Source organism: Peromyscus eremicus, chromosome 7 (genome assembly GCF_949786415.1).
Source record: "Peromyscus eremicus chromosome 7, PerEre_H2_v1, whole genome shotgun sequence".
Taxonomy (NCBI): domain Eukaryota; kingdom Metazoa; phylum Chordata; class Mammalia; order Rodentia; family Cricetidae; genus Peromyscus; species Peromyscus eremicus.
The window spans coordinates 61,869,133-61,896,394 of record NC_081422.1 but is presented as its reverse complement, the minus strand read 5'-3'; the positions used below and the strand labels follow the sequence as shown (position 1 = coordinate 61,896,394).

Below are 27,262 nucleotides of genomic sequence, written 5' to 3'. Positions count from 1 at the left end.
CAGTCCCTCAACACTCCCAGATAACGAGAAAGCAGAACTCCTGGCTGGCCCACTTGGACACAGATTTCCTTCTCTGCCACGTGCATCTTGCTTCAAGCATCTGCTCGGGGATGAGCAGACTCTGGTTATACAGCTGCAGACCGACTGCTCTGATGTCGTCTGTGCCTCCACCTCGGGAGTTGTTCCTAGCTCACTGAGAGCTTCCTGGGAAGCTGTAGTCGGTCCCAACTGACTCCGTTTCCTTTTGACTCTCCAGACGAAAGAAGATCAGATGCAAGTGATAGGGAACCTTAAGAATATCTCTATGGCATCCAGCAAGCTGCTCTTAGCCGCCAAGTCTCTCTCTGTAGATCCTGGAGCTCCCAACGCAAAAAATCTTCTGGCTGCAGCTGCAAGGTAAGGGTGGGATGAGATGTGCTTTATGGGTGTGCAAAGGGTTCTGTCACATTTGAAGGGTGTGCCCAGCGTCCTGCCACTTTGGCTGAGCAAAGAATTGCTGCTATCCTTGTTATCCGAGGTAGAGTAATTGATGGAAATTCTGGCGTTTTGTAAAATTAACTCATTCCTGTATTTTGGGCACACTAAGAATGTCTTCCATCTTCCCAGATGGCCTCTTTGATTCTTTCTTAGGCTGCACTGACTTGTAAACATGATAGTTTAAGTAGGTTTTTTTTTCTTTTTTCATTTTCATGTTCATGTATAGTATGGTGTGTGTGCATGTCTGTGAATTCAGGTGTGTGATCCCATATGTAAAATCCTGAAGTGGAGGTTGGGAATCATTCTTGAACATACTCTGTCAATCTTCGACCTTATTTATGGAGCAGGGTGTCTTAGTCAAATCCAGAGTTTGCTGATAAGACTAGTGGTCTCACTAGCCAACCCTGTCTCCATCTGCCAAGGTTAGAATACATGTGGGTCACCACGTTCAGTCAGCACTTTACGTAAGTTCTAGGAATGTGAACACTGGTCCTCATGATTGCTATGCAATCATTTGAACTGCTCAGCCATCTCCCTGGCCCCTAAGTAGGTTGTTTAAAGCAGCATTATGTTGTTCAGATTTTGTAAGAAATAATGTGCTCATTGGAATAGACATTGGGACATACAGTGCTCAAGCCATTCTGTCGACACTGGGCGCATACTACACAGTGGCATCCATGTTGGATTAGATTTTATGTGTTCTACCCATCACTTGCAGGAGGGCTCTGGTTTAGGGTCAGTGGGTTACAATGGATGTACACTGTTACTGAACTGAATTAAAATGTGAAGCCAAGTTTGGGGTGATTTCAGTACCCTTCCCTCTACTCACTCACTTCAGGGATGTAGTACAGTTTCTGCTGCCTAGCCACTACTGTGACGCTTTGAGCTCAGTAAGTAGGATTGACTGCTGGTTTGTGTGGTACTGGGCTGCTGTGATGGCCCAGGACTGTCTCATACAAGTGGTCTCAGGTTCATTGCCCCACACTTCAAGCAAAGGCTGTGTTGTGAATCTTTGGTGTTACGTAGATCCTCAGCATCGTTTCACATTATGTTTAACAACCCTAGGGGTGGTAACGTATTACTGAGAGGTGACTGGGGACATAGAATAAGGGGAAACCTTTTCAAAATGTGCACATTTGTGATAAGCTTCAATTCTGCTTGCATTTTATTCATTTAGATTTGTGAACATATTTACCTATTTATTTTGAGACAGGGTCTCTCTGTGTAGCCCTGAATGTCGAGGAACTCCCTATGTAGACTGCCCTGGCCTAGAACTCCCGGAAATCTGCTTCCCTCTGCCTCCCCACTGTTAGGATCAAAGGCATACACTGGACTTGCATTTGATTTTTAACTTGGTTTTTGTTTGTTTGTTTTTTGTTTTATTTTGTTGTTGTTGTTCCTGTCTTTAAGCTGTCTGAGTTCAAAAACCTGAATTCTAATCCAAGGTGCTTTAATAGTCTACCTGCCCAGTCAGATGTTCAGATGGGTCAACCTGCCCAAGCTTTGCTACCTGTAAAGTAGGGTGTAAGCGCCAGCTGCCTTCAACAGTTTTTAGCTTTTATGGTACTAATAGTGGCATCCTGTCTCTCCTCCCGTGTTGACTTGAGTGAATGTTTTAAATTTGTGTTTGCCTTTTTCGTGGAAGGATAGACAGTTCTCTAGCAAGGCTTCGGGTTTACTCATTTAACTTCTGTCCTTGCTGTTGTCTTTCTGCTATGACAACATGTCTGATGAGAGCTACCTAAGGAAACAAGGTCTTATTTTCGCTCAAAGCTTGAGCAGGGAAGTCATGGCAGGGAAGTCATGGCGGCAAGGCTTTGAGGCAGCTGCTCACATTGCCTCTGTCCTTAGGAAGGAGATCAGTGAATGCTGGTGCTCAGGACCCCGACCATGGAATGGTGCCACCCACAGTTAGGGTGGGCCTTCTTGCATCTATTAACATAATCCGAACTCTTCCTCACAGGCACGTGTAGTGATTTGTCTCCTGGGCGATTCTAGAACCTGTCAAGCTGACAGTCAGTACAAACGATGGGAGCAGCAGGTACATTTAGTGGCAGACAGTAGCCAGCGCCACAGGGGACTGCAAAATATTCCTCTCACCAACCCGCCCCAGTCTGTATTTCGCTTGTGATTGCTCTAGTAAAACACATACCCTCCCTGGACAGTGGGGGTGTGCACAGGGTGGGCATCTGTTCTATTCAGTCCCCACTCCTTAAAAAGCTTCTTTTTTTTTTTTTTCCTTACCTTTTTTTCTTGCCAAGAGCCTTTGGGAAAGACAGCTGATGTTTCCAGGTGTCTGAACTCCAATGTTTTTTATTATCTTCATTTTTTTTGCATCATTTCCAAATTGTAGTTTCCAGCTTTAATGAGCTGTTCACTCTCTTGAACTGTGGGAAGAAGGGGAGAATATAAATTGGCTTTTTAAAAGCTGGCTATAGAAGGCCACACAGACCAGAAAAGAATTATGGCTCCAGGTATCCACAGGCCCCCTGGTGGTGGCACTTGAGAACAGGAGCCCAGATGGAAAATCTCAGCCTGTGACCCAGCTTCCAGCCTGACAGTAAACACGGAGCTTGAAGGTTTTTTCTTTGGTTTTGTTTATTTTGTTGTTGTTTTTGTTTTGTTTTGTTTTGTTTTTTTGAGACAGAGTTTCTCTGTGTAACAGTCCTGGCTGTCCTGGAGCTCGCTTTGTAGACCAGGCTGGCCTCGAATTTACAGAGATCCACCTGCCTCTGTCTCCTGAGTGCTGGGGTGAAAGGCCTAGACCACCACCACCTGGGAAAACTGAGGGTTTTAAAGCCAAGAAGGTACTCAAAACATTTCACATAGAAGTAGTGGTGTGGAATAGACGTGATGCCATGATCCTGGTACCTCCTTTGTGATTTCTTGGTGTATTTTGGCTCCTTCTGCTCCTGGTTCTTCAGCAGGTACTCCAGCCATATCCAGGGCAAGCTCCTGTGGAGACACAAGCTTCATCTGATTAGGGGATCATCTGTTCATGCTTGTTTCGTGGTTCTTTGTAGAGATGTATATAAAGGGTCTGAAGGGGCCAAGGCCAGCGCTGGGTGCTGGGTACTGGATGTTAGGTACACACACATAGGCTCATCTGAGTACACAGGAGATTGAGCAACAGAGTCCTCTTTCTTCAGGTCCACAGTCCTGTCCATTCTGGCAACAGCCCAGCCCTGTTTGTCCCTCTGTGCATGGTTCTAGCTTGCCTGTCCTATGGCTGTCAACCTTTCTGTACCCCTTGTTCTTTGGGGCTCTGTGATCCTTCATGCTCTGGGCACAGAAGTTGCTTTTGAAGAAAATACTGAGGTTATCTTTCCTCATCTCTGAACTCTGCCTCGGCACCTGGGGTGGGGGTGGGGGGGGTAGGGGGCGGGGGGGGCGTTGATAATGGGCCTTTGGTTTACGGCACCTGTGGGGAAGGAGTTGGAGTTCTGTCTTGTGCCTTTCTTGGTCATCTTCCTGTGTGGCTGGCCAGGCTGTGGCTCATCTCCGCCAAGTCAGGTGGTGTTGGAGAGCCTCTGTCGACCAATTCATCTGAGCTCTCCCCACCCAGGAGCTGGGGTCTTGGTCTGACAATCCTTGAACTTAGGCTCAGCTGCAGGAAGAACTCAACTCATTCCCTCTGAGCACTGTCCGCACGGGTTGGTGTCAACATGGATCACCCTGGCCACAGGAACAGCTGGCTGGCTGTTGTCCCATCTTCTGGGGGTCTTCCCTGGGAAACCGAAGCTCCTTGTGTCCCCTTAGGTCCTGATAGCCAGGTTTCTTCCCATCTCCGGAGACTGTGACAGAGGATGACGGAGCAAACTGCACGAAGGGAGGATGGCCTGCACCCGATCACAAAGAAAAACATAAATGGCAGCTTTCCCCTCTTTGTTGGCCTCATCCAGAATGTTCTCAGCCTTTCTCCAGTCCAGGATCTAAGGCAGCATAGACTCTTTAGGCGCCCTTAGGCCTCATTCACACCTTCACGTGTGCAGAGTCCCAGCCCAGGACCGGGGCTGATTTTCTTCCATGCTTTGATCTGCTTGTCGGCAGTTTTTCCTGTCCTGCCCCCTGTCATGTCTGTCTCGGTGTCTTACCTTTGTCCTCTTGCTTCTCCAGCCAGATTGCCAGCACCTTGCTGGTTTAGGGAGGTTTAAACTCCATTTGTTTTTAAGTCGCCAAGCCTTGGGCAGAATATGGCCCAGAGAACGCTTACAGAGAAGCTGACTACCTCTCTCCTCCCCTCCTTGCAGAAGAGACTAGTTGTGCTTTGTTTCCCCTCCAAGTTCCTTAACAGGTGACTTCTTTACCTTGTGATGATTCCAGCACTACATAATAAGACTCTGTCTCAATGAAGTAGGAAAGAAAAAATTGCAGCCAGATCTGCCAAACTTGAGTTGCGTCGGTTCAGTGTCTCTGGAACTAAGTGATTTTACTTTAGAACCCTGTTAGTCTCTGAGGTTGCAGATCTCCATTCTTTAAATATACCTAGATAAAAGACAGAGCATAGGCTGGGTGTGGGGGTGCACGCCTTTCAGGAGGAAGAGGCAAGAGATCCGGGCCAGCCTGGTCTACTGAGTAAGTTCCCAAATAGCCAGGGCTCTTAAATAGAGAAACCTTGACTGAAAAATAAAAAAGATAGATAGATAGATAGATAGATAGATAGATAGATAGATAGATAGATAGATATAGATAGATAGACAGAGCACAAGAAAACACAATCTGTTGACTGGGAAATAGGACTGTTTAACATATTTCTGTTGTGTGTGTGTTTGTATGTGCATATACTTGTGTATGTGCATGTGGAGGCCAGTGGTAAACGTTGGCTGTCTTACTCAATCACTCTCCATCTTACTCTTTGAACCAGGGTCTCTCGTTGATCATGGAGCTCTCAGTCTCAGGTAGACTGGCTGGTCAACCAGGCCCAGGCATCCTCCTTGTCACTGCCTACCCAGTGTTGGGATACAGATGTGCGCCACCACAGCCTGCGCTCTATGTGGGTGCTGGGCATCTGAAGTCAGTTCCTCAGACCTACACAGCAACTGATTTACCAACTGAGCCATCTTCCCAACCCTAACCCTTTTATATTAAAGAAATAAATTGATGTAGCTTTGAATTCACAGAGCCCAGATCCTGCTTGTTTTGGTGACTTTTTTTTATTATAATATAATTGGTCAGTGTATATATAGTTTTTTTAGATTTGTTACAATTTACATTTAAAACAACAGTGTAAACTCACTGTTAACCCTTTTATGTGTTTCAATCTATCATTTGTACAGGGCATAGATTCACTGTTTAGACCATTTTTTTCCGATTGTATTGTATTTAGGCATATATCATGAATATTCTAGTACATTAGCAATATGTTATGCATTATGGCTTTCAGTGACCACCCCGAAACCCTGTTATAACCTGTGTAGTTATTTAGCCAGTCTTTTATTGTGGCACGGGCAGGGTCCCTGCTGATTCTTTGCTGGTGAAAATCACTGCTATTGTGTGAAATGCGTAAACGTTACTTCGTATTGTCAAGCGTTCATTTTACCTCTGAGTCACTGGGTTTATATAGTTTTGTCATCCAGACTCTAAGATGTCTGATAGAGATTAATCATACCATAACTGTTTGGTCACGGATCAATTACCTAAGTGATTCATTTAGATGTGCCGTGCCATGCCAGCATTTTTGTAGTTTGTCCAACCACAAACTACTAGTCTGCCTAGTTTTGTTTGGTGTTTTTTTTTTTTCTCCTTATTCTCATCTTTCGATTTACAGTTTTTTTCACAGCTATAACAATAAAAGACTAGGAAAAGGAGCCTCTTTCTCATAGCTCTGTTTCCTCTGGATTCACCAGTTGTCCACACTTTCTGAATGGAAAAATCCTCACGCAGTAGCACTTGTGAGCTCCCAGCAGCTGTGCTTGCCTGCACACAAGATCCAGCCAGTCAGCATTCTAACATGGGGTGGCAATAGGTCCATGAGTCCCTGCCCTTGTTTGAGGGGCTGTGGGCCCTTGGTGGCTCCTGGGGAGGGAGAGCTAGGTTTCCTTAAGGGTTGTGGCTCCTGGTAGGGGGATCAACTCAGTGAATAGCCCCACATCCATGGGCATACAGGCAGCATAATTAAAGTGGATGGGTTCTTTTTTTTTGAAGAGCCAGTGAGGTGAGGATAGATCAGGGAGAAGTTAAGGGGAAGAGTTGGGGGGGGGGTGTGAATATGGTCAAAATACATTGTGTGAAATTCTGAGAGAAAATTAATAAAAATGTTTTTAAATAAAAACAATAACAATAAATTTAATCTGTAAACCAGATAGGGGATGAGAAGATGCCTGCTGCACAAGTGCAAGGACCTGAGTTCAGATCCCCAGAGCACACGTGAAAACCTGAGGGCAGTCACTGGCTTCTGTATGTAAGCTGAGTGCTGGTGGGAAGGGTCGGGGGTCAAAGAGAGGCAGAGACAGATCCTGGGTGCTCACTGGCAAGCTAGTACCAACTTCAGTAAGAGCCCGTCTCAAAACATAAGGTGGAGGGAGAGTAATAAAGGAAGATACCCAATATTGATATCTGGTTTCCGGACGCATGCACACAAACATAAATATGCACAATAAATATGCACACACACACACACACACACACACACACACACGCATGCACGCTCACGGGGGGGAGAGAGAGAGAGAGAGAGAGAGAGAGAGAGAGAGAGAGAGAGAGAGAGAGAGATTGAGATTTAAGGAGGAATGGATTTGATGGAAAAACTTGTGTGATGTGTAGAAATTAGGTCTAATGATCATGTTTTCACAATTCAGGACACTCTCTAAACCTTACTGCAGTGACGTATGCTTGCCTCTCCCCTCAGAATTGGGTCTTGAGAGCTGCCAAGCAGGAGATGGCGTTGATCTCTCTGAGGGACATTTCAGATGTACACATTGTGGCCTTACCCTCCCAGGTCACTGGAGCTATAGACTGCCCTGCCTCCTTACTCTTTCTCTTCCTTCCCCCGTGGAGGGAAACGTGGCACTTTTATGATGACACCCTAATAAAGCACTTTGCCACAAGCCACAAGCCTCCACCCTACAACTACTATTTTGGGGTTCTCTCTTAAGTTTGAGAATGTTTTTCTTCTTCTCATTCTCCCTAGCTAAGCTTAAAATGGAAAGCAACATTTGATTGCATAATTCAGCTAATTGACTTTGTATGCTGGCAACATCATTTTCCATCTAATTTGATATTCTGTGGTGAGCTGAAAAGCCTGTTAAACTAATAAAATGGGGATCTTTTCTATTAGGCAGTGTTACTAACCACATGGGTCTTATTTTGGCTTTGGTTGTTCTAGGTTATTCCTCAGCTGTGGCAGGTAGGAAGTATGAGTAGAATTCTGAGCCGGCCAGAAGTTCGGACCTGTCATAGACCTACAAAAGAGGGCTTGGGGTCAGCTTTAGAGCCACATAGGCAGGCATGGATTTAAATTTTTTTATCTTTACCTTATTTATAGCTCCCTCATAAGGAGTTATCACATCTTTTGGAGTCTTCATTTATGAAATGAGATTTATTGCTTTTACTGACACATACTATTTGTATATATTATTGATACAGTATAACAATTCAGTACATGTGTACAATGTGCAATGATGATATCAATGATTAGCATTTCTCTTGAGAGGGGGATGTTGCAGATAGAGTTTCTTTGTGTAGCCCTGGCCTTCCTAGAACTTGCTCTGTAGATCAGGCTGGCCTCAAACTCAGAGATTCACTTGCCTCTTCCTCTTGGGTGCTGGGATTAAAGGCATGAGACACCACCACTGGGCTTGTGATTAGCATTTCTAATGCCTAGATATTTATCATTTCTATGCAATTTCAAGACTTATTTTTTTAGTTTTTAAAAATTGTATGTGTATGTGTTTATGTTTGAGAGTGGTTGCCAATAGAGTTACAGGTAGTTGTGAGCTGACTGACACAGATACTAGAAACCAAGCTCAGGTCTCTTTCGAGAGTAGTACAGTCTCTCAATCACTGAGCCATCTCTCCAGCCCTTTAAGACTCACTATAAAGCGATAACACTGAAGATAATATGACATTACAGAAAGAATAGACCATTGGCCAGTGGAACAGAATAGAATCCAGAAGTGGACCCCACAAACGTGGCCAACAGAGTGTACTTACAAAAGCAATTCAGTGGAGAAAAGATGCAGTCTCCACAGGTTCTGTTAAAACAGACTTCCGTTTGTCCCTAAACTAAAAGCAAACCAGCTTCTGTTTCCCACCTTGGAGAAACTAATCAGAAGAGAGCTTGAGTTGCTAAATTATCCATAACTCAGGCCAAGGTAAGCCAGGGGCTTCTCATAGTAGAGCAGGAAAAAAACTGGATTTGCCTTCTAAGTTCTGAAAATAGAATACATGTAAAATAATACCAGAGGCTCTGATGTAACCCTATTGGTGTTAATAAAAAAAACAATAATAGCCGGGCAGTGGTGGCACACACCTTTAATCCCAGCACTCGGGAGGCAGAGCCAGGCGGATCTTTGTGAGTTCGAGGCCAGCCTGGTCTACAGAGCGAGATCCAGGAAAGGCACAAAACTACACAGAGAAACCCTGTCTCGAAAAAAAAAAAATGATAGCTGTTTCAAAGACTGAGACTTGGCTACCCAGGCCTAGTCATCCACACACTCTTTACTGGCAAGTAGAGATTTTAAGTCCTTGGCAAATTTAACTCTCTGCTTGGAGTATTTGAAAATGATCAAAATATATACCAAGGCTGTCCGAAAGAGCCTGACTGGATAATCTTGTTCCTTGAAGATTGCTATCGAAGGGTCCTGAAAATTGTGTCAGTCCGGTCTCTTTGCTGTTTGCAGCTTTATTGTCTCTCATGAGTATATCAAAAGGTAGTCTTAATTTCTTAAGGGAACCGTTAGAACCCTTGAGAAATCAGACGAGTAATCAGAAGCAAGGTAGGGGGTCTACCTTCTCCTCTTCCCTGGGTGTGTTTTATTTGGGTTGTATAGCGAGAGCTTGTGGGAGAGACCTCGTGGGACCACAGCCTAACTAGTCACTTCTTCCCTCTGCTGAGGGAAATGGCTGAAGTGTGTAAACACATAAAATAGTAAAATAAAACAGTAACACCAAGCCCATGCTCCTTTCTGTCCCTGCCCTAGAGCTGTCACAGAGAGCATCAATCAGCTCATCATGTTGTGTACCCAGCAGGCCCCGGGGCAGAAGGAGTGTGACAACGCCCTGCGGGAGCTTGAGGTGAGTGCCCTGGAAGGCTGCCAAGGGTGGGAGAACTCTGTGCCTGTGTCCCTGGGTCTCTTCCCCTGTTGGTGACTGTCAGTCTTCTGACCTTGCCTTCTGTCTCTCCTAGGAGGCTGGGAGGCACTAGGGAAGATGGCATCTTGTAGTGTTTTTACCGTGTTCCTTCTTCTAGGCCAATGTGTATTCTGGTAAAAGATCTTTCCATTCAAACAGGAAGTGGTGTTGAGTGTAGACTGCCAATGAGCAAACTTTGCCTACAAAGTATTAAAGAGATTATTCTCAGATAACTGGGAGAGATATGGAGGTTGGGGCTGGAGAGGTAGCCTGCTTGGTAAAGTACATGCCACAAACAGGAGCACCTGGGTTCTAGCCCCAGGCCACACATGAAGAAGTTGGGCATGGTGGTGGAGATGTGGAAACAGACTGATCCATGAGGCTTGCTTGTCAGACATCCTAGAGATTTTGTCTCAAAACCAAAGTTGATGCACCTGAGGAATGCACCTGAAGTTGACCTATGGCCACCATAATGTTGGTGGATTTTTCTTTGGACTGCCAGTTCACCAAAAAAAAAAAAAAAAAAAAAAAAAAAATGGCATGGAGACTTATTATTAATTATGAAAGTTCAGCCAGTAGCTTAGGCTTGTTTCTAACTAACTCTTATAACTTAAATTAACCCTTATCTTTTAATCTGCATTCTTTTACATGGCTTGGTTACCTTTACCCTGTACTGCCCATGCTGCTTCCTCTGCATCTCCTGGCATCTCCACCCTTTTTCTTCCCAGCATCCTGTGTGTCTGGAAATCCTGCCTAGCTATTGGCCATTCGGCTTTTTATTAAACCAATCAGAGTGACACATCTTCACAATGTACAAAACGATTATTCCACAACACCATACTCAGGTGCACACATCTTCACACAAGCAAACACACATGACACATGCAGGGGACACACTGGAGGAGGTCAAGAGGAGTACTTGCCACTGCATAACTTAGGAGGCTTCTAGTGGCGCTTGTGGGTGCCTTTTGACTTGGATTTATGCATGTGTTTATATCTGAAATTCTGCATGTTTCTCGTAGAAAGTCTGTGGATAAAGAAGCCAGTTGTTCCCACTCACATGTAAAGTGGCCCTTACCTACACAGATCCGATTGAATGGGCTCAGTGGTTATCTCAGTAGACACAGCTTGTTTGTACCTGCTATTCTGTTCATCCAGTTGTCTGCATGGCTAGCATGGGTCTGACTTCATGGGAATACTCATGGCAGCTTCAAGATGCTTGATCGAGGCCCTGATGGCAGTGATAGGCAGAGTGGAAGGGAAAGGGTCCAACAGGGCAAGACTGAAGTATTTGAAAACTGCTGAGAATGGTTCTTACATGGTGTTCTGGCATGCTTTCTGTTGCTGTGATGAACACCATAACCAAAAGCAACTTGCAAGAGGAAGAGTCTGATTTGGCTTACAGGTTACAGTTCCTCTGTGAGGGAAGCCAAGGCAAGAACTCAAGGCAGGAACTTGAAGCAGAAACCATAGAGGAATGCTGCGTACTGGCTTCCTCCTAGGTTCATGTCCAGCTCACCTTTCTTGTACAGCCCAGGCCTATCTGCCTAATAATGGTGCCACTCACGATGGGCTGGGCCTTCCTACATCACTTAGCAATCAAGAAAATGTCCCAGGGACACGCCCACAGTAGTCTCAGGAGGCAACTCTTCATTTCGGGTTCCCTCTCTCCAGGTATGTTGGGTTGACAACCAAAAATCAGCCATCACACGTGGGCTGTTCACTGCTCTAGCATGCTCATTTCACTTTAAAAATATTATGACACATAGGCAGTTGGTCTAAATAGGGTTTATTAGCCCAGGTACCGTGTGCTTCAAAGGTATCCTTGGTTGCCACGATGATGGCTTCTAACTGGACGCTGGTACTGAAAACATTTTAGTTACTCAAGAAGAGGCTTTCAGTGAAGTAAGCTCATGCGTCGTACGACCCTCTTTCCTGTATCTTTAAGTGATGTGTATCAGCAGCTCCCATTATCCCATGTGCACCCTTTGGAACTCGGCTGTGTTGTCCTTTTGTTGACTGTGTCCCCAGAGCCTGCTGACTCCTAGTGGTCAGTCTGTTGATGGGGAGCAGATTCAAGGATCCATCTCCATCCAGGCTGTCAGTCACTGGAAGAACTCCTCGTGGGTGGTAATCCAAGGTCATTGCACTGAGAGAGCTAGTGATGATTCTCACTGATTTGGAGAGACAGAGAAACAGACCTCTACCCATTTCCTAAATGGGTACCTAAACAAGAGTAGACATTTTCTATACTGTTTAAAATCAATAACAAAGGAACCATCCCAACGGGCCATCTTTGGGAATTACCTTCTTCCATGTACTTCCATTAAAAAGTCCCAGAACTGAAATGTTGAGAGTCCTTATTAACCATGAAGGAGTGAATGAATGTGTCCTTGGATTGTAAGCTCTTCAGAGTTACCCAGTGGAGAAATTGTGTTAGCCGACCATGAATATATTGCTTTGCATTAACTTCGGATTTGCTTTTGATAGTCCCCCTGTAGATACATCCCATACTGAAGTGACAGTCCCACCCCTGGCAACAGTAACCTGAAGCTCCCACCCCTGTCCTTGTTTTTGCTGGCAGGGAATCTGAGGTCTTGACACCCTGATCTGAGTTCCTCCTATGACTGAATGAGTGAGCACTCGGGGCCCTTGTCCTAGTCCAGCAAGGAGTAGTAATGGTTGTACTTCACAATGCCTTTTCTTCTGTGCCTCTGGCTCACTTTCTAAGTTGTGTTCTCCTCTGTAGACTGTCAAGGGGATGCTGGAAAACCCCAATGAACCTGTGAGTGACCTCTCTTACTTCGACTGCATTGAGAGTGTGATGGAAAACTCCAAGGTGAGCCTGTCTGTGTTCGTCACTTTCCTCACTGCGGTGATAAAATACCCAACAGAGGGGAACCCAAAGAAGGAAGGGTTGGTTTGGGCTTAAATGTGAAGGTACAGCGTGATAAAAAGAACATGAGGCAGTCTAGTCACACCGCATCTACAACCAGAAAGTGGAGAGAAATCGCAGCTGGTGTTCAGCTCAGTTTCTCCTTTTTATGAAGTCCAGGACCCCAGTCCTATGGATATTGCCACCCACATTTAGGGTGGTCTTCCCTTCTTAATTAACCCAGTTTAGAAACTCCCTCCCAGACATACTCAAGAGCCTTGTTTCCTTGATGCATCTAGAGCCTGTCAAGTTGACAATCGGTATTAACCATCACACTGTCTGTGCCAAAACACAGATATCAACACTGCTCCTCAGTGGGGAGAAATTGAGAAAGACTTTGGATGCACCTACCTCACCACTGGGTGACCCAATATGGTGACCTCATCACTGGGTGGCCCAGTATGGAGAGACCTTGTCATGTAGTACTTTGCTCAGGTGTTCCTCAACACTCAGGGTATTGCAGAACCATGTAGAAAGCTTGGGAAACACCAGTTGCCAGGCCCCAGCCCCAAGATTTGAGGGGCATGCATTTCTGAGGGGTTCCGCGTCCTGTCTCTGTTGTCTGGGAACCCTTCCTTGAGAACCACTGCTATGTCATATCACAGATGGGTCTCACTGTGAATCCAGTCATGTGTCGTCTATGCTGGAGGCCGAACTGCTGTGGAAAGTCGTCCTGTGACCTTGGCTTTCATGAAAGGCCCTTGTTAATATTTTCTTCTATCCAATGATGGCATACATTTTTGAGGGGAGTAAACAGGGCTTTTGAGTGGTTGGGAAGAGAAGTATTGAAAAACTACCATGGCTTCTAGGCCTTCCTCCAGCTTTCCTCAGTAAAATCTGATGCCTTACTGTTTAACTGGCTGACGGTGATAATTAGAAAAAGCAATGGTAAGAGTCCTTTGAGGAACAAGAATGGAGGAGAATGCCTAAGAATCAGAAAGTGACAAGGAGGTATCAGAGAGACAATTGGGGGTTGAACTTTTGCCACCCGGCCTTGGTCCTGGTACCCATACATGGTTTCCAGGTTCCATCACTTCCATCTTGGTGAGCCATCTGTCTGGATGATGTCAAGAGGGCTCGTTTGTGTTGGGCTGAGACAAGAATGTCCTGTGTTCAGCAGCTTTCATGGAATAAAGGGCTATCTAAATGAGGGTACATATGATTTAAATACTTAAATTCAGGTTTGTTTGTTTTTGTTTTTCTTTTGAGACAGGGCCTCATGTAGCTCAGGTTAGCCTTGAACATGCTGTATAGTCAAGGATGACCTTGAGCTTCTGATTCTCCTGCCCTCACCTAACTGCTGGACTTGCAGGCATGCGCCACCGCAGCTGGTTCCTTTGGTGGTGGGTTATGTAACCCAAGGCTTCATGCATGCTAGGCACGCACTCTGCCACCTGAGTTTCAGCCCTGACCCAGGAAGGGCTGCTTCTTCAAGAGGGTGGGAGAGAGGGTGAAGTACTGTACTTACTAGCTGCTTTGCTATGCACATCTTCATGTAAACTTGATTGTTTTGTATATAAGAAATTATAGTAATTTATTTTGTTTCCTCTCCAAAATTGCTTATTGTCTCAGGAAACTGTGTCACATTTGATACACTGTAGCCTCTCACCCAAGGATGAACACTTTCTACTCCATTTATGGCCCTGGAGCACAAACTCTCCTCCTGGCACATGCCAAAACCCACAGAGGACAAGACACCAGATTTGAGATAAATGCTCCGCTCTGCCCATGTGACTTTCTGTGTGATCTTTAGAGGACATTTGGCCTCTCTAGGCTACACACTGACTGTGAAAATCCTTATCAGCTGTTAATGAGGCCAAAGAAAGAACGTGCCAGTGCTTTTCAAAACAAGTCGAACTACTTAAAATGTTTAGGAAATAACTTTAACACAATTTTATGTAAATTTTCAGTTGATAAATTAATCGTGCAAGGAATAGTATGTCTTCTACTTTCTGGCTAGACCCTCAAGTCTAGCTCCCTGGGTGTGATTTTATGCCCTTGGGAGTAAGTAGTTCTCAGATTGGGCCATGTGCCCATGAGAGGCTTTATATAGATTCTACCTGATCATCTGTGTGTAGTGACTGTACCTCCTAGAGATACTGATAACTTTTGGATGCAAGGCTTATACTTTTATTCTTTATTTATCTTCATCAGACAAAAAAAAAGGTAAAACTCTCTTGACTCTCTCTCGGGCACAGTAAAGGCAAAGGTGACACACATTTTAAATTAAGTAGCCTTGAGTGTTAAAGCCGCAGGGTAACCTCCTGCAGCCCTGGGTTGGAGTAGGAGCTCAATGATTGGTTGCTGTTTTTGCAGGTTCTGGGCGAGTCAATGGCAGGGATTTCACAGAATGCCAAGACTGGGGACCTCCCTGCCTTCGGGGAATGTGTGGGGATCGCATCCAAGGCTCTCTGTGGCCTGACCGAGGCCGCGGCCCAGGTGAGAGCCTGTCCCCTGTCCATCTGTTCTTTCCAGCTCGTGCCCCTAGGACATAGCACAGCCCCTTAAGGAGACCTGCTTCAGCTCCTCCAGGCACTGATGCAGGAACCATGGGAAAGCTGATGGCTTCTGGGTGGGAGGGGCAGTGAGCCTCTGTGAGTACTGCGGATGGAGCAGACAGAGGTCAGAGGCAGGCTTTTTAAAGCCAGTGTTCGTTGATGGTTAACCTGAACTTGGGAGATTTTACTTCAAAATAAACATCCCTAGTTGGAAGAGAATATTCTCACCCTTCACCCTTCCCCTCAAACCACACAAGCTCATCCTCTATTAGTTATTTCCTAGCGCAGCCCAAGGGAGACCCAAAGAAACAGCCTTTTTCTGGGAATGTCCTATTGGGGACCCAATGCTATCTTGTTGCTTTTTGGGGTTTGGTTTGTTTGTTTCGTTTTGTGTCATTTTCTGAGTCGTCCCATTCTTCTCACTCAGCTACCTAAGCTAAGAGTCTAACTGATATTGGAAATAGTAACCCGAACAAGGACATGTTAAGCTCTGTGTTAGGAAACCTTAGGGTAGCAAAGGCCCTAGGATGGACTGACTCAGGAGCTCCTTGTACCAGTCTGCAGCAGCTTTCTTTTGCCTCTTCTGACCAGAAGCCAGAGTCAGCTTCACATTCAGGGCAGGTATCCTCATGGTCATGTGATGGCTGCCAGAAGCTGTGTGGGCTACCTCCATCCATGACCATGCCCCACAGAAGAGCGGCTCAAAGGCTTTCTCTTAAGAACAAGGAGGCTTTGTTCCCTGATGCCTGCAGCAAACTCCTGATGGTATGTCAAACTGGCGTAGGCCTGTCTGTCACCATGCCCTCACTGGTGAGAGGGACGGGCTTCCTTTGATCAGTTTGCACTAAGGAGTACCTGAGCTTGCCAGCTGTAAGTACACTGCGGACCATTGTCTCCCGTGGGCTCGTGGAGGAACGTGGAGCCTGAGGTGTGCTTTTCCTTTTCTTCTTCCAGGCTGCATACCTGGTTGGCATCTCTGATCCAAACAGCCAGGCAGGCCACCAAGGCCTGGTGGACCCCATCCAGTTTGCCAGGGCTAACCAGGCGATCCAGATGGCATGCCAGAACCTGGTGGACCCTGGCAGCAGCCCATCGCAGGTAACGAGGGAAGGATGGTGGGGTCTATCATCTCTTAGGCTTCTCTGGATGGGTGGTGGGAGATGGAGAATTGAGCAGAGAATGCTTCAGAGCTTGCAAGTCCACATGACTGCAGCTGTGCAGACACTGACTGACTTCGTTCCTCTTCTGGTGCTGTAGTGAAACACCCTGACAAAAAGCAACTTCGGGGAGAAAGGGGCTATTTATTTTACAATTCTGAGTTTCAGCCCATCGTTGAAGGGAAGTCAAGGCAGGAACTTCAAGCAGCTCATTACGTCAAAACACACTGAAGAGCAAAGAGAGCACATGCATGCCTCTGCTCAGCTTGCTTTCTTACATAGCCCAGGCCCACCTGCCTAGAGGTGGTTCTGCCCGTAGATTGGCTGGGCCCTCACACACCAAGTATCAATCAAGACACTCTCTCAAAGACATGGCCACAGGCCAGTCTGGTTGAGACAGTTCTTCAGTTGAGGTTCCTTCTTCCCAGATGACACTATAGGTTGTGTCAAGTTAATAATAAAAACTAACCAGGACAGGGATGCCTCAGGGTAAGTGTGACAAGTTTTCTCAGGTCACTTCAGAGATGACGGTACTGAGTCAAGCCTCAGAGTTGAGGTCAGAATCCACAACACAGAAAAGGAGCCAAAGAAACATTTGAGGAGCAGAGAGTGTGTATCACAGACCTTAGTGCTTCTGGTGTCACGGAGATCTGATTACATAGGAAAGCAATATGTACTGAAAAGAAAGAGGACCGCATGCTGTGGGGTACCAGAGGCAGCCTTGTGGATCGTGTGCCTACTGTGAACTTAGGCCAGCATTCTTAAAGCAGTACAAGAATCCAAGAAGACAGTACCAGGGCTTACAGACCAGAGTGTATAATCAAATGCACCTGAGCCCTTTCCTCCACCAAGGGAAGTCTATGGCTTCAAGAGAGTACCTGAGTTGAGGGTGAGGATGGAGTTAATAGATGGTCCACAGACTCCTATTCACTACCTACAGCTCTCCTGAGGGCGAGGAAGGAGTGGTGGATCTCAATGCTTATTATACCCATCTAAACCTGTGTTCTCCAAGGAGTTGGCCACTAACAAAATGTAGCTAAATTAATCATTAGAAAAGTAGGTGGTCCAAATAGTGATTGGCCTGTAAGTATCTGGTGCATGCCGAATTTCAAAGACTTGGCATGAACAAAAACTTATATTGCAATTTGTGAATTGATTATGATGAACTATTTTGGATACAGTGAGTTAAATAAACTGTATTACTTAAATTAATTTCTCTAGTTTTTCTACTCATTCTAATGTGCCTACTGGAAAACTTGAAATCAGGTGTCTTAAGTCTTGGCCGGGGGCCTAGACTTGGGGTTCCAAAGACTAGCTGACCGTATCCCCTTTAAGCCTGGGGCCCAGCACACTCCAGCTGCAGCACCTCCTTCCCTTTTCTATTTTCATTCCCCCTTGCTTCATGTTGCATGCTCTTTTCCTTCCTCGGGGTGACTTGAGGCATAGCAGAGCTGGACAAACAATCCTACCTAGATTCTAGACCAGTGAGTCGCCGGGAAACCCTGGCTCCTGTGCACTGAAGTGCGTCGTGCCCACACCCAACCCCGCTCCATGCTTTGTAGGTTCTGTCGGCTGCCACCATCGTTGCCAAGCACACCTCGGCCTTATGCAACGCCTGCCGCATCGCCTCATCCAAGACGGCCAACCCTGTGGCCAAGAGGCACTTTGTGCAGTCAGCCAAGGAGGTCGCCAACAGCACCGCCAACCTGGTCAAGACCATCAAGGTAGGTCACTGTATTGCAGGTCTGGTTGATCCCTGTGCAGAGCTGAGAGAGGAGCAGGGCTGAGGCTTGATCTCCTCAGATACATGAGTGGCAGGTGTATCCTGTAAGTCATGAGTGGGGAGGAGTTGCTTACTAATTAGGAGTTATTCACCAGGAAAGCCCAACCAACTAAATCTCCACTCACCTCCTGATTCTGTAAGGAGGAGCTTAGGGCCTGAAATTAGGGGCCTCTCTTAGGGCTGTTTTTGGTATAGCCTATGTGTACTTAAACTGTTTACTTGGGTGGTTTTGAGTGGTCTGGTAGAAGGTTCTGGTTTTGCTAGAGACTTTAGAACCAAGAGATGATGTGGAAGGGAAAGGAAATGGGAAATTATAAAACAACTGTGTTTTTAAACATCTCTTTGGAGCTGGAGAGATGGCCCAGTGGGTAAGGTACTTGCCGTACAAACATGAAGGCCTCAGTTCTCATCTCCACACCCGTGTCAAAGCCTGACACATTAGTGCACCTCTGCATTTCCAGCACTCCTGCAACAAGATGGTTAGCAGAGGCAGGAGAATTCCTTGGAAGCTCATGGGCCAGCTAGCCTGGTTGGTGTACATATTGGCAAAACAACACAAGAGATCGTGTCTCAAGAAACAGCTTAGAAGGGGATGACCCACACCTAGAACTGGCCCCTCACCTCCACACGTACACACACCTAGAACTGGCCCCTCATCTCCACACGTGCACACACCTGGAACTGGCCCCTCACCTCCACACGTGCTCACACCTAGAACTGACCTCTCACCTCCACACGTGCACACACCTGGAACTGGCCCTTCACCTCCACACGTGCTCACACCTAGAACTGGCCCCTCACCTCCACAAGTGCTCACACCTAGAACTGGCCCCTCACCTCCACACGTGCTCACACCTAGAACTGACCACTCACCTCCACACGTGCTCACACCTAGAACTGACCACTCACCTCCACACGTGCACACACCTGGAACTGGCCCCTCACCTCCACATGTGCACTGTAGTGTATTCATGCCCACACTGACATATACTAACATGCATACACATACGTAATTACTTAAATCTCCCTATGACATCCATGCTGTCTATAAATGGTTTTTTGTTTGTTTTAGCATCAACGTTTTAAAGATAGCATTCTGTCTTCCTGAAAAAAAAAAATCACTATTGTGTGAAAGTCCATGAGGACTTGAGGTGTCGGGGGAGACAGGGCTCCCTTGCAGTGATTTGAGTTGACCAGGCAGTGGTCTTTGTAGGTGGGTGCTCTAAGCTAGGGCCGTGCACATATCAGGGAAACACATTGTGGGAAAACAGCCAAAACCTGGACAGCAGACCACAAACACACAGCCCAGTATCATCTCAGTCCCCTCCCCCAGCCTTCAAAGGAACATTGTTAGGAGAGGCATGGTACAAGCTCTCTGTGAACCTCGCTGTACTGAAGGGAAAGGGACTGTTTATTTATTTATGATTTTGGATGGTGGGGGCGGGGGGGGGGGATCAAACCAGTGGCCTTGTGCATGCTAGGTAAATGAAATGAGGACATGACCGCTCCAAGGTATGGTTGAGGAAACAGTTTTTAATTGCAGATATGAAGGAGAGAACAGCCAGAGGCATCTGGAAGAGTTCAGACTGAACATGGCCACGTGGGGAGGAGCAGGAAAGGAAGAGAGGAGAGAGGAGAGGAGGAGAGAGGGTAGTCGGACCTAGAGAGGAGCCGAGAACCAAGAGAAAAACTAGGAGAGAGCATGTCTCAGTTGGCATGTTTATATAGAAGGAGAAGCTGAGGGAGGGAAGTGACCCCTCTGGGCTACAGGGTTAGGGAGGTTAGGGTAGGGGGCATGGTAAGACAAGCTGAGAGGTGCCGCAGGTACTGAGTGAGCCTGAAAGCCTTGGTGCATCTTGGTATGCTGATGGACATCCCAGTTAGCTATTTGTTCCAGGTAGGCACTTGCTGTACCACTGGACAACACCCCCAGCCTGACTTCAGTGGAAGGGTCTCTGTAGCTCGACCTGGTTTTCTTTGTGCTGCAAAAATGGCCGCAGGATCCCATGGAGAAGTCAGTCAGAGTGAGCCTCACAGAGGCCAAAGGAAGGAAGGAGCATCCATGTAGCTTGCAGCAGCTGGAAGCTGGCTGGTGAGAGCCGGGCGGAGCCGGGCCAGTTCGCCCAGTCAGCAGCTCCAGAGCTGTTTCAACAAAGAGTCATTTTCAAAACAAACAAAAGCCCGTGTGTTTGAAAGCAACAAGAAACTGGATGGAAAATGAAGGAACAAATTAAATCCAGCGTCCTGGTGTTCTGGGATCCTCATGGCAGCTCATCTCCCTTGCCATCACAGTTCATGACATGAGCAGTTTTTAAGTCTGGATTTTAGGCTTTGTGTGTATATCACTCGTCTCATCCACACAGATAGGCTATGTTTATCATGCCCATTTCGCTGATGGGAAACCGGGACACAAAGAGGTTAAGTAACAGCCTAGGTAAAGCAGCCAGTAAAGGACTGATGAGAATTCCAGCCGGAGCCCCAGAGCCCCTGTTCTCAGTCCTGGCATGCTGCTGGGCTCTTTGGAACAGAGGCGATGAACTCATCCCTCCTGCCTGGGGTTAGCCCTGGCTGTGTTTACAGAGCGTGAGTGTGAGTTTGGGGGCAGGGGTGGAAAGGACAATGTAGTTAAAGGCTATGATGTCATTGTTGCTTGCTGCATAATTAACTTTTCCTAGTTAGAAGTCAGTGGGTGGGGGGAGACTTTAGAAACTACTGCACCCTCTCTCTCCTTCCATCTCTCTCCCCTGCAGCCTCTCCCCTGCAGCCTCCCTCCCCTGCAGTCTCCCTCTCCTGCAGTCTCTCTCTCCTGCAGCCTCTCTCTCCTGCAGTCTCTCTCCTGCAGCCTCTCTCTCCTGCAGCCTCCCTCCCCTGCAGTCTCTCTCTCCCCTGCAGTCTCTCTCTCCTGCTGCATCTCTCTCCTGATGCCTCTCTGTCCTGCAGCCTCTCTCCCCTTCCATCTCTCTCCCCTGCACCCTCCCTCCCCTGCAGCCTCTCTCTCCTGCAGTCTCTCTCCTGCACCCTTCCTCCCCTGCACCCTCCCTCCCCTGCAGCCTCTCTCTCTCCTCGGTTTTAAATTCTGATCTGTCTGTTAAGATGGAATCTTCTTTCACATTCCCCTCACAGTGTCAACCCCTCTGCAATTCCCTGCAGCAAATAAGCTCTTGTGATGGTCCAGAAGATAGGCCTGTGGGAAGCCTCAGAGGAGGAGAGCCCAGCGAGTACCATGTGGGCCACATAAGCCTGTCTCACACGAGCAGCACTGCAAACCGGCATCAATATAACGGGAACAGAGATGAACCTATTGCCCCAGCATGTCAAAATGTGCCTAGAGTTTTCAGTTCCCACTGTGTGGTGGGGGTTGCTGGCCAGTCCTCGAGCGTTGCCTTTCACTCACTAATCAGAAAATGGCAGAGGTCACCTCCTTAGTGCCCCCTGCTCTGTACCAAATGCATTTCCTATTTGAAGGAACGGTTAGGTATCAGTTAGGTATCCTGTGAAACAGAAAAACCAGTGGATCCTTAATTTCCTGAGTAGTCCAGAGAGCTGTGTCACAGCTGCATTTTTTGCTGTCTTAGGCTCCTTAGTGTGTGTTTGATTTGCACCATGAGGCTGTGCCCAGACATACGCCCAGCTGCCGCACCCTTCCAGCTATGACGAAGGGAGCAAACAGCATGCCACTGAGACCTTAGGTCTCTACTGATGGCATTCCTTAAACTCCCCAAGCATAGCCCAGCGAGAACCCACTTCAATCGATCGCCTACCAGGGAGGGCTCTCAATGCAGCGTGAGCTGCAGGAACACCGGCTGAGTTTCTCTCTCCATCATGCTCATTACCTAGCCTTGAATCAGATGTGTGGAATGGAATGTTATTTTAAATGTGCAGCCACTCAGGTTTGAGTGCCAAGTGGAAATTATGCAACCCCAGCTTTTGTTTTGCTGAGAAGTTGAAGTTTGGCCTTGTCGTTCACCTCAGAGTGAGTGCTCGGATTTTTGCAATTAGGCACTTCCAGTGAGGGCCGCAGACACCCGATCCGGCTCTCTCTGATTGAATTTGACTTGGCTGTAAGTATATTTTCCTGGTCATCCTTACGTTTGGACTGGTAAGGTAGAGTCCTTCAGATCGGAGTGGGGACCCCTCTGGGACATCTTAGGCCCTGCTGCCTTTGTTGTTGCCTAAGGTCTGTAGGAAAGAAACAAGTTGGCATCTCGGGTGATGGTTTGAGACGTGACAGCAGGTAGCAGAGTGACTGAGTAAATCGTATCATTTTTCAAGGTGCTAGTTTTATTGGGGAAAGCAGGTGGGCATTCAGTGATCTTTAACCCCTTGAGTCCATGAATGTTTTCCCCACATGCCTGTGAGGTTAGATTGAAGACTGGAGGAGGAGTGGGCTCAGGGGCAGGGAGTGCTCTTTTCCCCATGGTTTTGAATATACAACCCAGTGAATTTACCCCTTTGGTGGCGAAGGAGACGTTCTGTGATATGGAATGGGCACAAGGAAGCATCTGTAGCTGCTCAGCATTTCACTGTGGCGCTGACTTGAGTGTCCACTTCACCTAGGCTGGCTCAGTCAGACCCAGCAGAAGCAAAATTTGGAAGTGAAATAATAGCTTTACAGATCACCCTTTCTAATGCCCAATGCCTCCTTTTGGGGAAATAGCTTTTCCCTTTTGAAAGCCAAAGCAGGAGAGTGATAGGTTTCTGCCATAGCCCATGTTATTCAGTGCCGTCCTGTGAATAGCAATGGGCTCCATGAGATGTGGTTTTTAGGATCTGTGCTGAGCCAAAGAAATCCTCTTGGCATCTTGTTGGTCCATGTTTTGAGGCTGTTCCTTCAGATTTACCTTGCGTCATCTTTTCAGTTGGTGTAAAAGTTCAAATGAGGGTTGATGACCTGGTCAGATGTTTTCCATCCTTGCAGACAGGGAAGGAGATAGGAAAGGAGCAGGCCTGAGTTTGGAGAGGTGAGAGGAAGAAAGGAAACCATGTCATTTCAGCACCTAGGCAATGCAACTTGAAGAACTGCCCAAGCTCCTTGGTCTCCAAAGTTCACTCTGACTATCCTCCTGCTTCACCCATTTTCTCGGCTGGGACCATTTATATCAGGTACCTGCCAGGTGGCATCCACCACCGCGCCTCCCACTGGTATTCCCAGCTTGCTCTGTGTCTTGGTAGCACCGAACCTCAAGGAGGCTATAACATGAATAGCACAGTGAGGTCAGTGCTTGGAGGTAACCCTTTTCCTTATGGCCAGGGCAGCAATGTAGACTCAACATCTAGTGAGTACAGGAGGGCAATTAGAGGTGGGCCATGCATGTGAGCAAGAAGTAACAGGCGTTGGTTAAGGTCTCCAGTGGGCCTCGAAGAGTGGTTGAATTGAAGAGGTTAGAGCAGGGTCAGGGTCTGTTGGGTGAGGGAAGCCAGGCAAGCTAGGCATGGAAATTACTGAGGATGGTAAGTGAGCAGGCTCATGGGAATGAATGCCTCTGAAAATATTAGCATTGTGGCTATGTAATTATTATCCCAAGCTGCCAAGGCCTGGCCGGAATGCCTTTGTTACTCAGAAGTAGCCTTCAGACCTACAGTGCCTGCCTCCTCTTGCCTTACTGAGGAACAGCTCACTCCCACCTCAGACCCAGCTGCTCAGATACTGCCAATGCCTCTGGTTTGTTTGTTCACTAATTGTCTAAGTAGGCTTTTATAGATTGCTCATAAGGATTAAATTAAAAGTTTAATTGGTCATTTAACAAGGAAATTTGCATTCTTCTGCAAGCGAAACTGCCTTCTCCATGAAGCCTTCTGCTAGAAGACAGGGCAGTGGCGCTCCTTCACAGGCTGCTTTGTTGAAGAGGTGGAGTCCAAGCTTGGAGAAGCTAGACCTCAAGGGTTAACCCTTTGTAAGGCAGCTTGACATGTATCCCAGGTCACATCTGGATCCTCACCAAGCTGGCCCTGAATCTACAACATGTCTGATCACTCAGTCCTCTTGTGGTGTCTGCTGCTAATTAAATACAGATGAGGCATAAAATGTAGAGAGGAGAAACACATCATGTCAAGAGCTCAGTGAATTGTCTCAAGCTGCACATACTGAGTAACAATAGCTAGATTGAGAAATAGAACCTAACCAGCACCCAGAAGTCACCTCTGCCCTGACTTTTGTGTCCCAGCTCCTCCAGAGTGTCGCCCAGCTTCTAAAACCCCAGTTAGTTTTACCTGTTTTTTTACTTTCATGAATGGAATTGTGCAATAGGTACCCTTTTGTGTGCAACCTCCTTAACTAGATAGACCATCGCGTGCGTGCGTGCGTGCGTGCGTGCGTGCGTGCGTGCGTGTGTGTGTGTGTGTGTGTGTGTGTGTGTGTGTTAGGAATTGCCCATTTGTTTGGGTAGGTCTAGTCTATTCTTTTGCATTGAATTCCATTGTCTTCATTCTAAGATGTTGGTCTTACACGGATAGGAGAGCTTTAGATGTAGAGCTTAGGAAAGTTGGAAGTGTGAGGGATTGGAGATTTAACTCAGGGGTAGATTCTGGTTTTCATTCCCAGAACTGAAGAAGGGAGACAGGCTGGGCAGAAGTGTCACACCATGTAAAGGATCTTTGTCATTTGTGAGGGAATGGACTTAGTGGAGAGGATTCCAAGAGGATCTCATCTCAGAAGTGGAAGAGAAAGTGGCTTGGCAGCCAGGTGTGACAACAAGACTGCTGTCCTGAGCTGCACATCTGGACTGTTCCTGAGGATGGCTACCTGGGCCTCCTGGTCGGCAGCAGGGATGGATCGCTCCAATTGCTTCCTACTGGTTGAGGAGTAGTATTCCCGTTGAACCATCCTCTCTTCTTGGGAGGTGGCTGTTGTGCCTTAGGAATGGAACATGTTTCTCAGTGGGATGAACTCTCCATTTCTTTCCCATCAGGCCCTGGATGGGGATTTCTCTGAAGACAACCGCAATAAGTGTCGGATTGCTACCACACCCTTGATCGAAGCTGTGGAGAACCTGACCGCCTTTGCATCAAACCCTGAGTTTGTCAGCATTCCTGCTCAGATCAGCTCTGAGGTAGGGGAGTCTGCAGCAATCGGAACTCTAGAGTCTAGGCCAATTCTGTAGGAAGTAGAATGAGCATGGGTAGTTAAAGCTCCAAAAGACCTGGTGTGGGCACCCTCTGGACTGTGTTCCATGAGTAAGCACAGTATTCTGCAGAACTAAGTAGTGTGCTATGTACACAGGTCATTGCTATACTGTGTTACTATGGATGGTACTTCATGCACAGTTGCTAAGCTCAGTGAATGTCTATCTTTTAAGAAATAATAGCTTGAAACTGAGAATAATCTCTGTGTCTGGAATTGGGGCCGATTCATTCACGAAGTGCATCATACTCCAAAATTTTATTTAAGAAAAGAAATATAGCCAGGCGGTGGTGGCGCACGCCTTTAATCCCAGCACTTGGGAGGCAGAGGCAGGTAGATCTCTGTGAATTCGAGGCCAGCCTGATCTAAAAAGCAAGTTCCAGGAAAGGTGCAAAGCTACACAGAGAAAACCTGTGTTGAAAAACCAATATATATATAATTTCAGGAACAAGCCACATTGTCCTAGTCTGGACCCTTTCTGTTAGCTAGCTTCCTTCTGCAGAGCAGAAGTACTGACTTGAAGAATAAGACTTTCTAGGGCCCAACTTACTGGTCTCTGCACATTCACCTTTCACTTCTCTGTTGCTTGATCTTAGGGCTCCCAGGCACAGGAACCAATCTTGGTCTCAGCCAAGACCATGCTGGAGAGCTCATCATACCTCATCCGCACTGCACGCTCTCTGGCCATCAATCCCAAAGATCCGCCCACCTGGTCTGTGTTGGCTGGACATTCCCACACCGTGTCGGACTCCATTAAGAGTCTCATCACATCTATCAGGTCAGTTTCTCATCTAGAGAGAGTTCCCAGCCTGCATCTGAATAGAGTAGGAAGGGATTATGCCCATCCTGTAATGCTGATCATTACTGTAATGGCTAATCTTGATAAAGAACTTGACACAAACTAGAGTCACCTGGGAAGAAGGAACGTCAGTTGAGGAATAGTCTCCACCATACCGGCCTATGGGTATGTCTGTGGGGCATTTTCTTTACTGATGATTGATGTGAGAGAGCCTAGCCCACGCACTTGTGCGTTCCTGGGCAGATGGGTCTGGGCTATATAAGGAAGGTAGCTGAGCAAGCCAGTAAGCAGCATTATTCCATGGTCTCTGCTTCAGTTCCTGCCTCTAAGTTCCTGTACCGAGCTTCTGCCCTGACTTCCCTGTGAGATAAGAGGAGTTTTCTTTCCTCCCCAGGAGGTTTATTACAGTAACAGAAAAGCAAACTAAGAAAATGACAATCATCTCTTTCTTCTCTCTTTTGAGACCCATGAATAGTACTGGCCACGATAACAGCAAATCTAAGCACCTATTATAAACCAGATATTATTCCATATACTTTACCTACATTGCCTTTTCTGATCATCACATCTTAATTTAAAGTAGATATTATCATTGTTTCCATTTTAACTACTGTGAAGTTTTGGTCAAGGGAACTTGAGAGATGTTCTCATGGTCGCCCGAAGGCTCCTGTCCCAGCCCTTCTAACCATCACACTGAATTATCAACTTGTAGGAGCTTAGAGAGCTCTGCTATTCAAATTCTTTTAGATTAGTAATAAGACAAAAGGAATATTCTACAGCCTATACTAACTCTGGGTATTTTGACCTTCTTGGTAATACCCAAAGACTGAGAAAACGACATTTCTCAAGTTGAGAAGTTAGTATCCTACAACATGGAGTGTGTTTGTTTTCTTAGTTACAGCATTTTGCTTCTTAATTGCTTCTGAAGCTCAAAGCTATAATTAACTTTTTCTTAATGTAGTGCAAAGACAAATCCTCTGAATACTTCAGCTCCTCCTGCAGCCCAGGAGCTTGTGACTCGTGTGCACTGTGGAACACTGAGTGTGTTTGCACTGTAAATGGTGCTGCACTTTCACCTTCAGTGGCTGGAGAGATGGCTCAGTGGAGAGAAGCTGGCTGCGGAAGCATGAGAGCCTGAGTTTGAATAACTAGCTCCATATAAACAGCCAGGCCTGGGCGTGTGCTTGTAGTCCTAGAACTGT

General features: G+C 46.7%; 1 protein-coding gene across 1 annotated transcript in view; it reads left to right on the top strand.

The window, feature by feature from the left end:
• Tln2 (talin 2) overlaps positions 1–27,262 on the top strand; it is a 432,507-nt gene that overhangs the window by 332,717 nt on the left and 72,528 nt on the right. Inside the window, 8 exon segments of the mRNA XM_059268180.1 lie at positions 257–396; positions 9,618–9,711; positions 12,518–12,607; positions 15,020–15,142; positions 16,156–16,299; positions 17,921–18,082; positions 25,050–25,190; positions 25,858–26,039. Of these exon segments, the coding sequence (XP_059124163.1) occupies positions 257–396; positions 9,618–9,711; positions 12,518–12,607; positions 15,020–15,142; positions 16,156–16,299; positions 17,921–18,082; positions 25,050–25,190; positions 25,858–26,039 (1,076 nt within the window).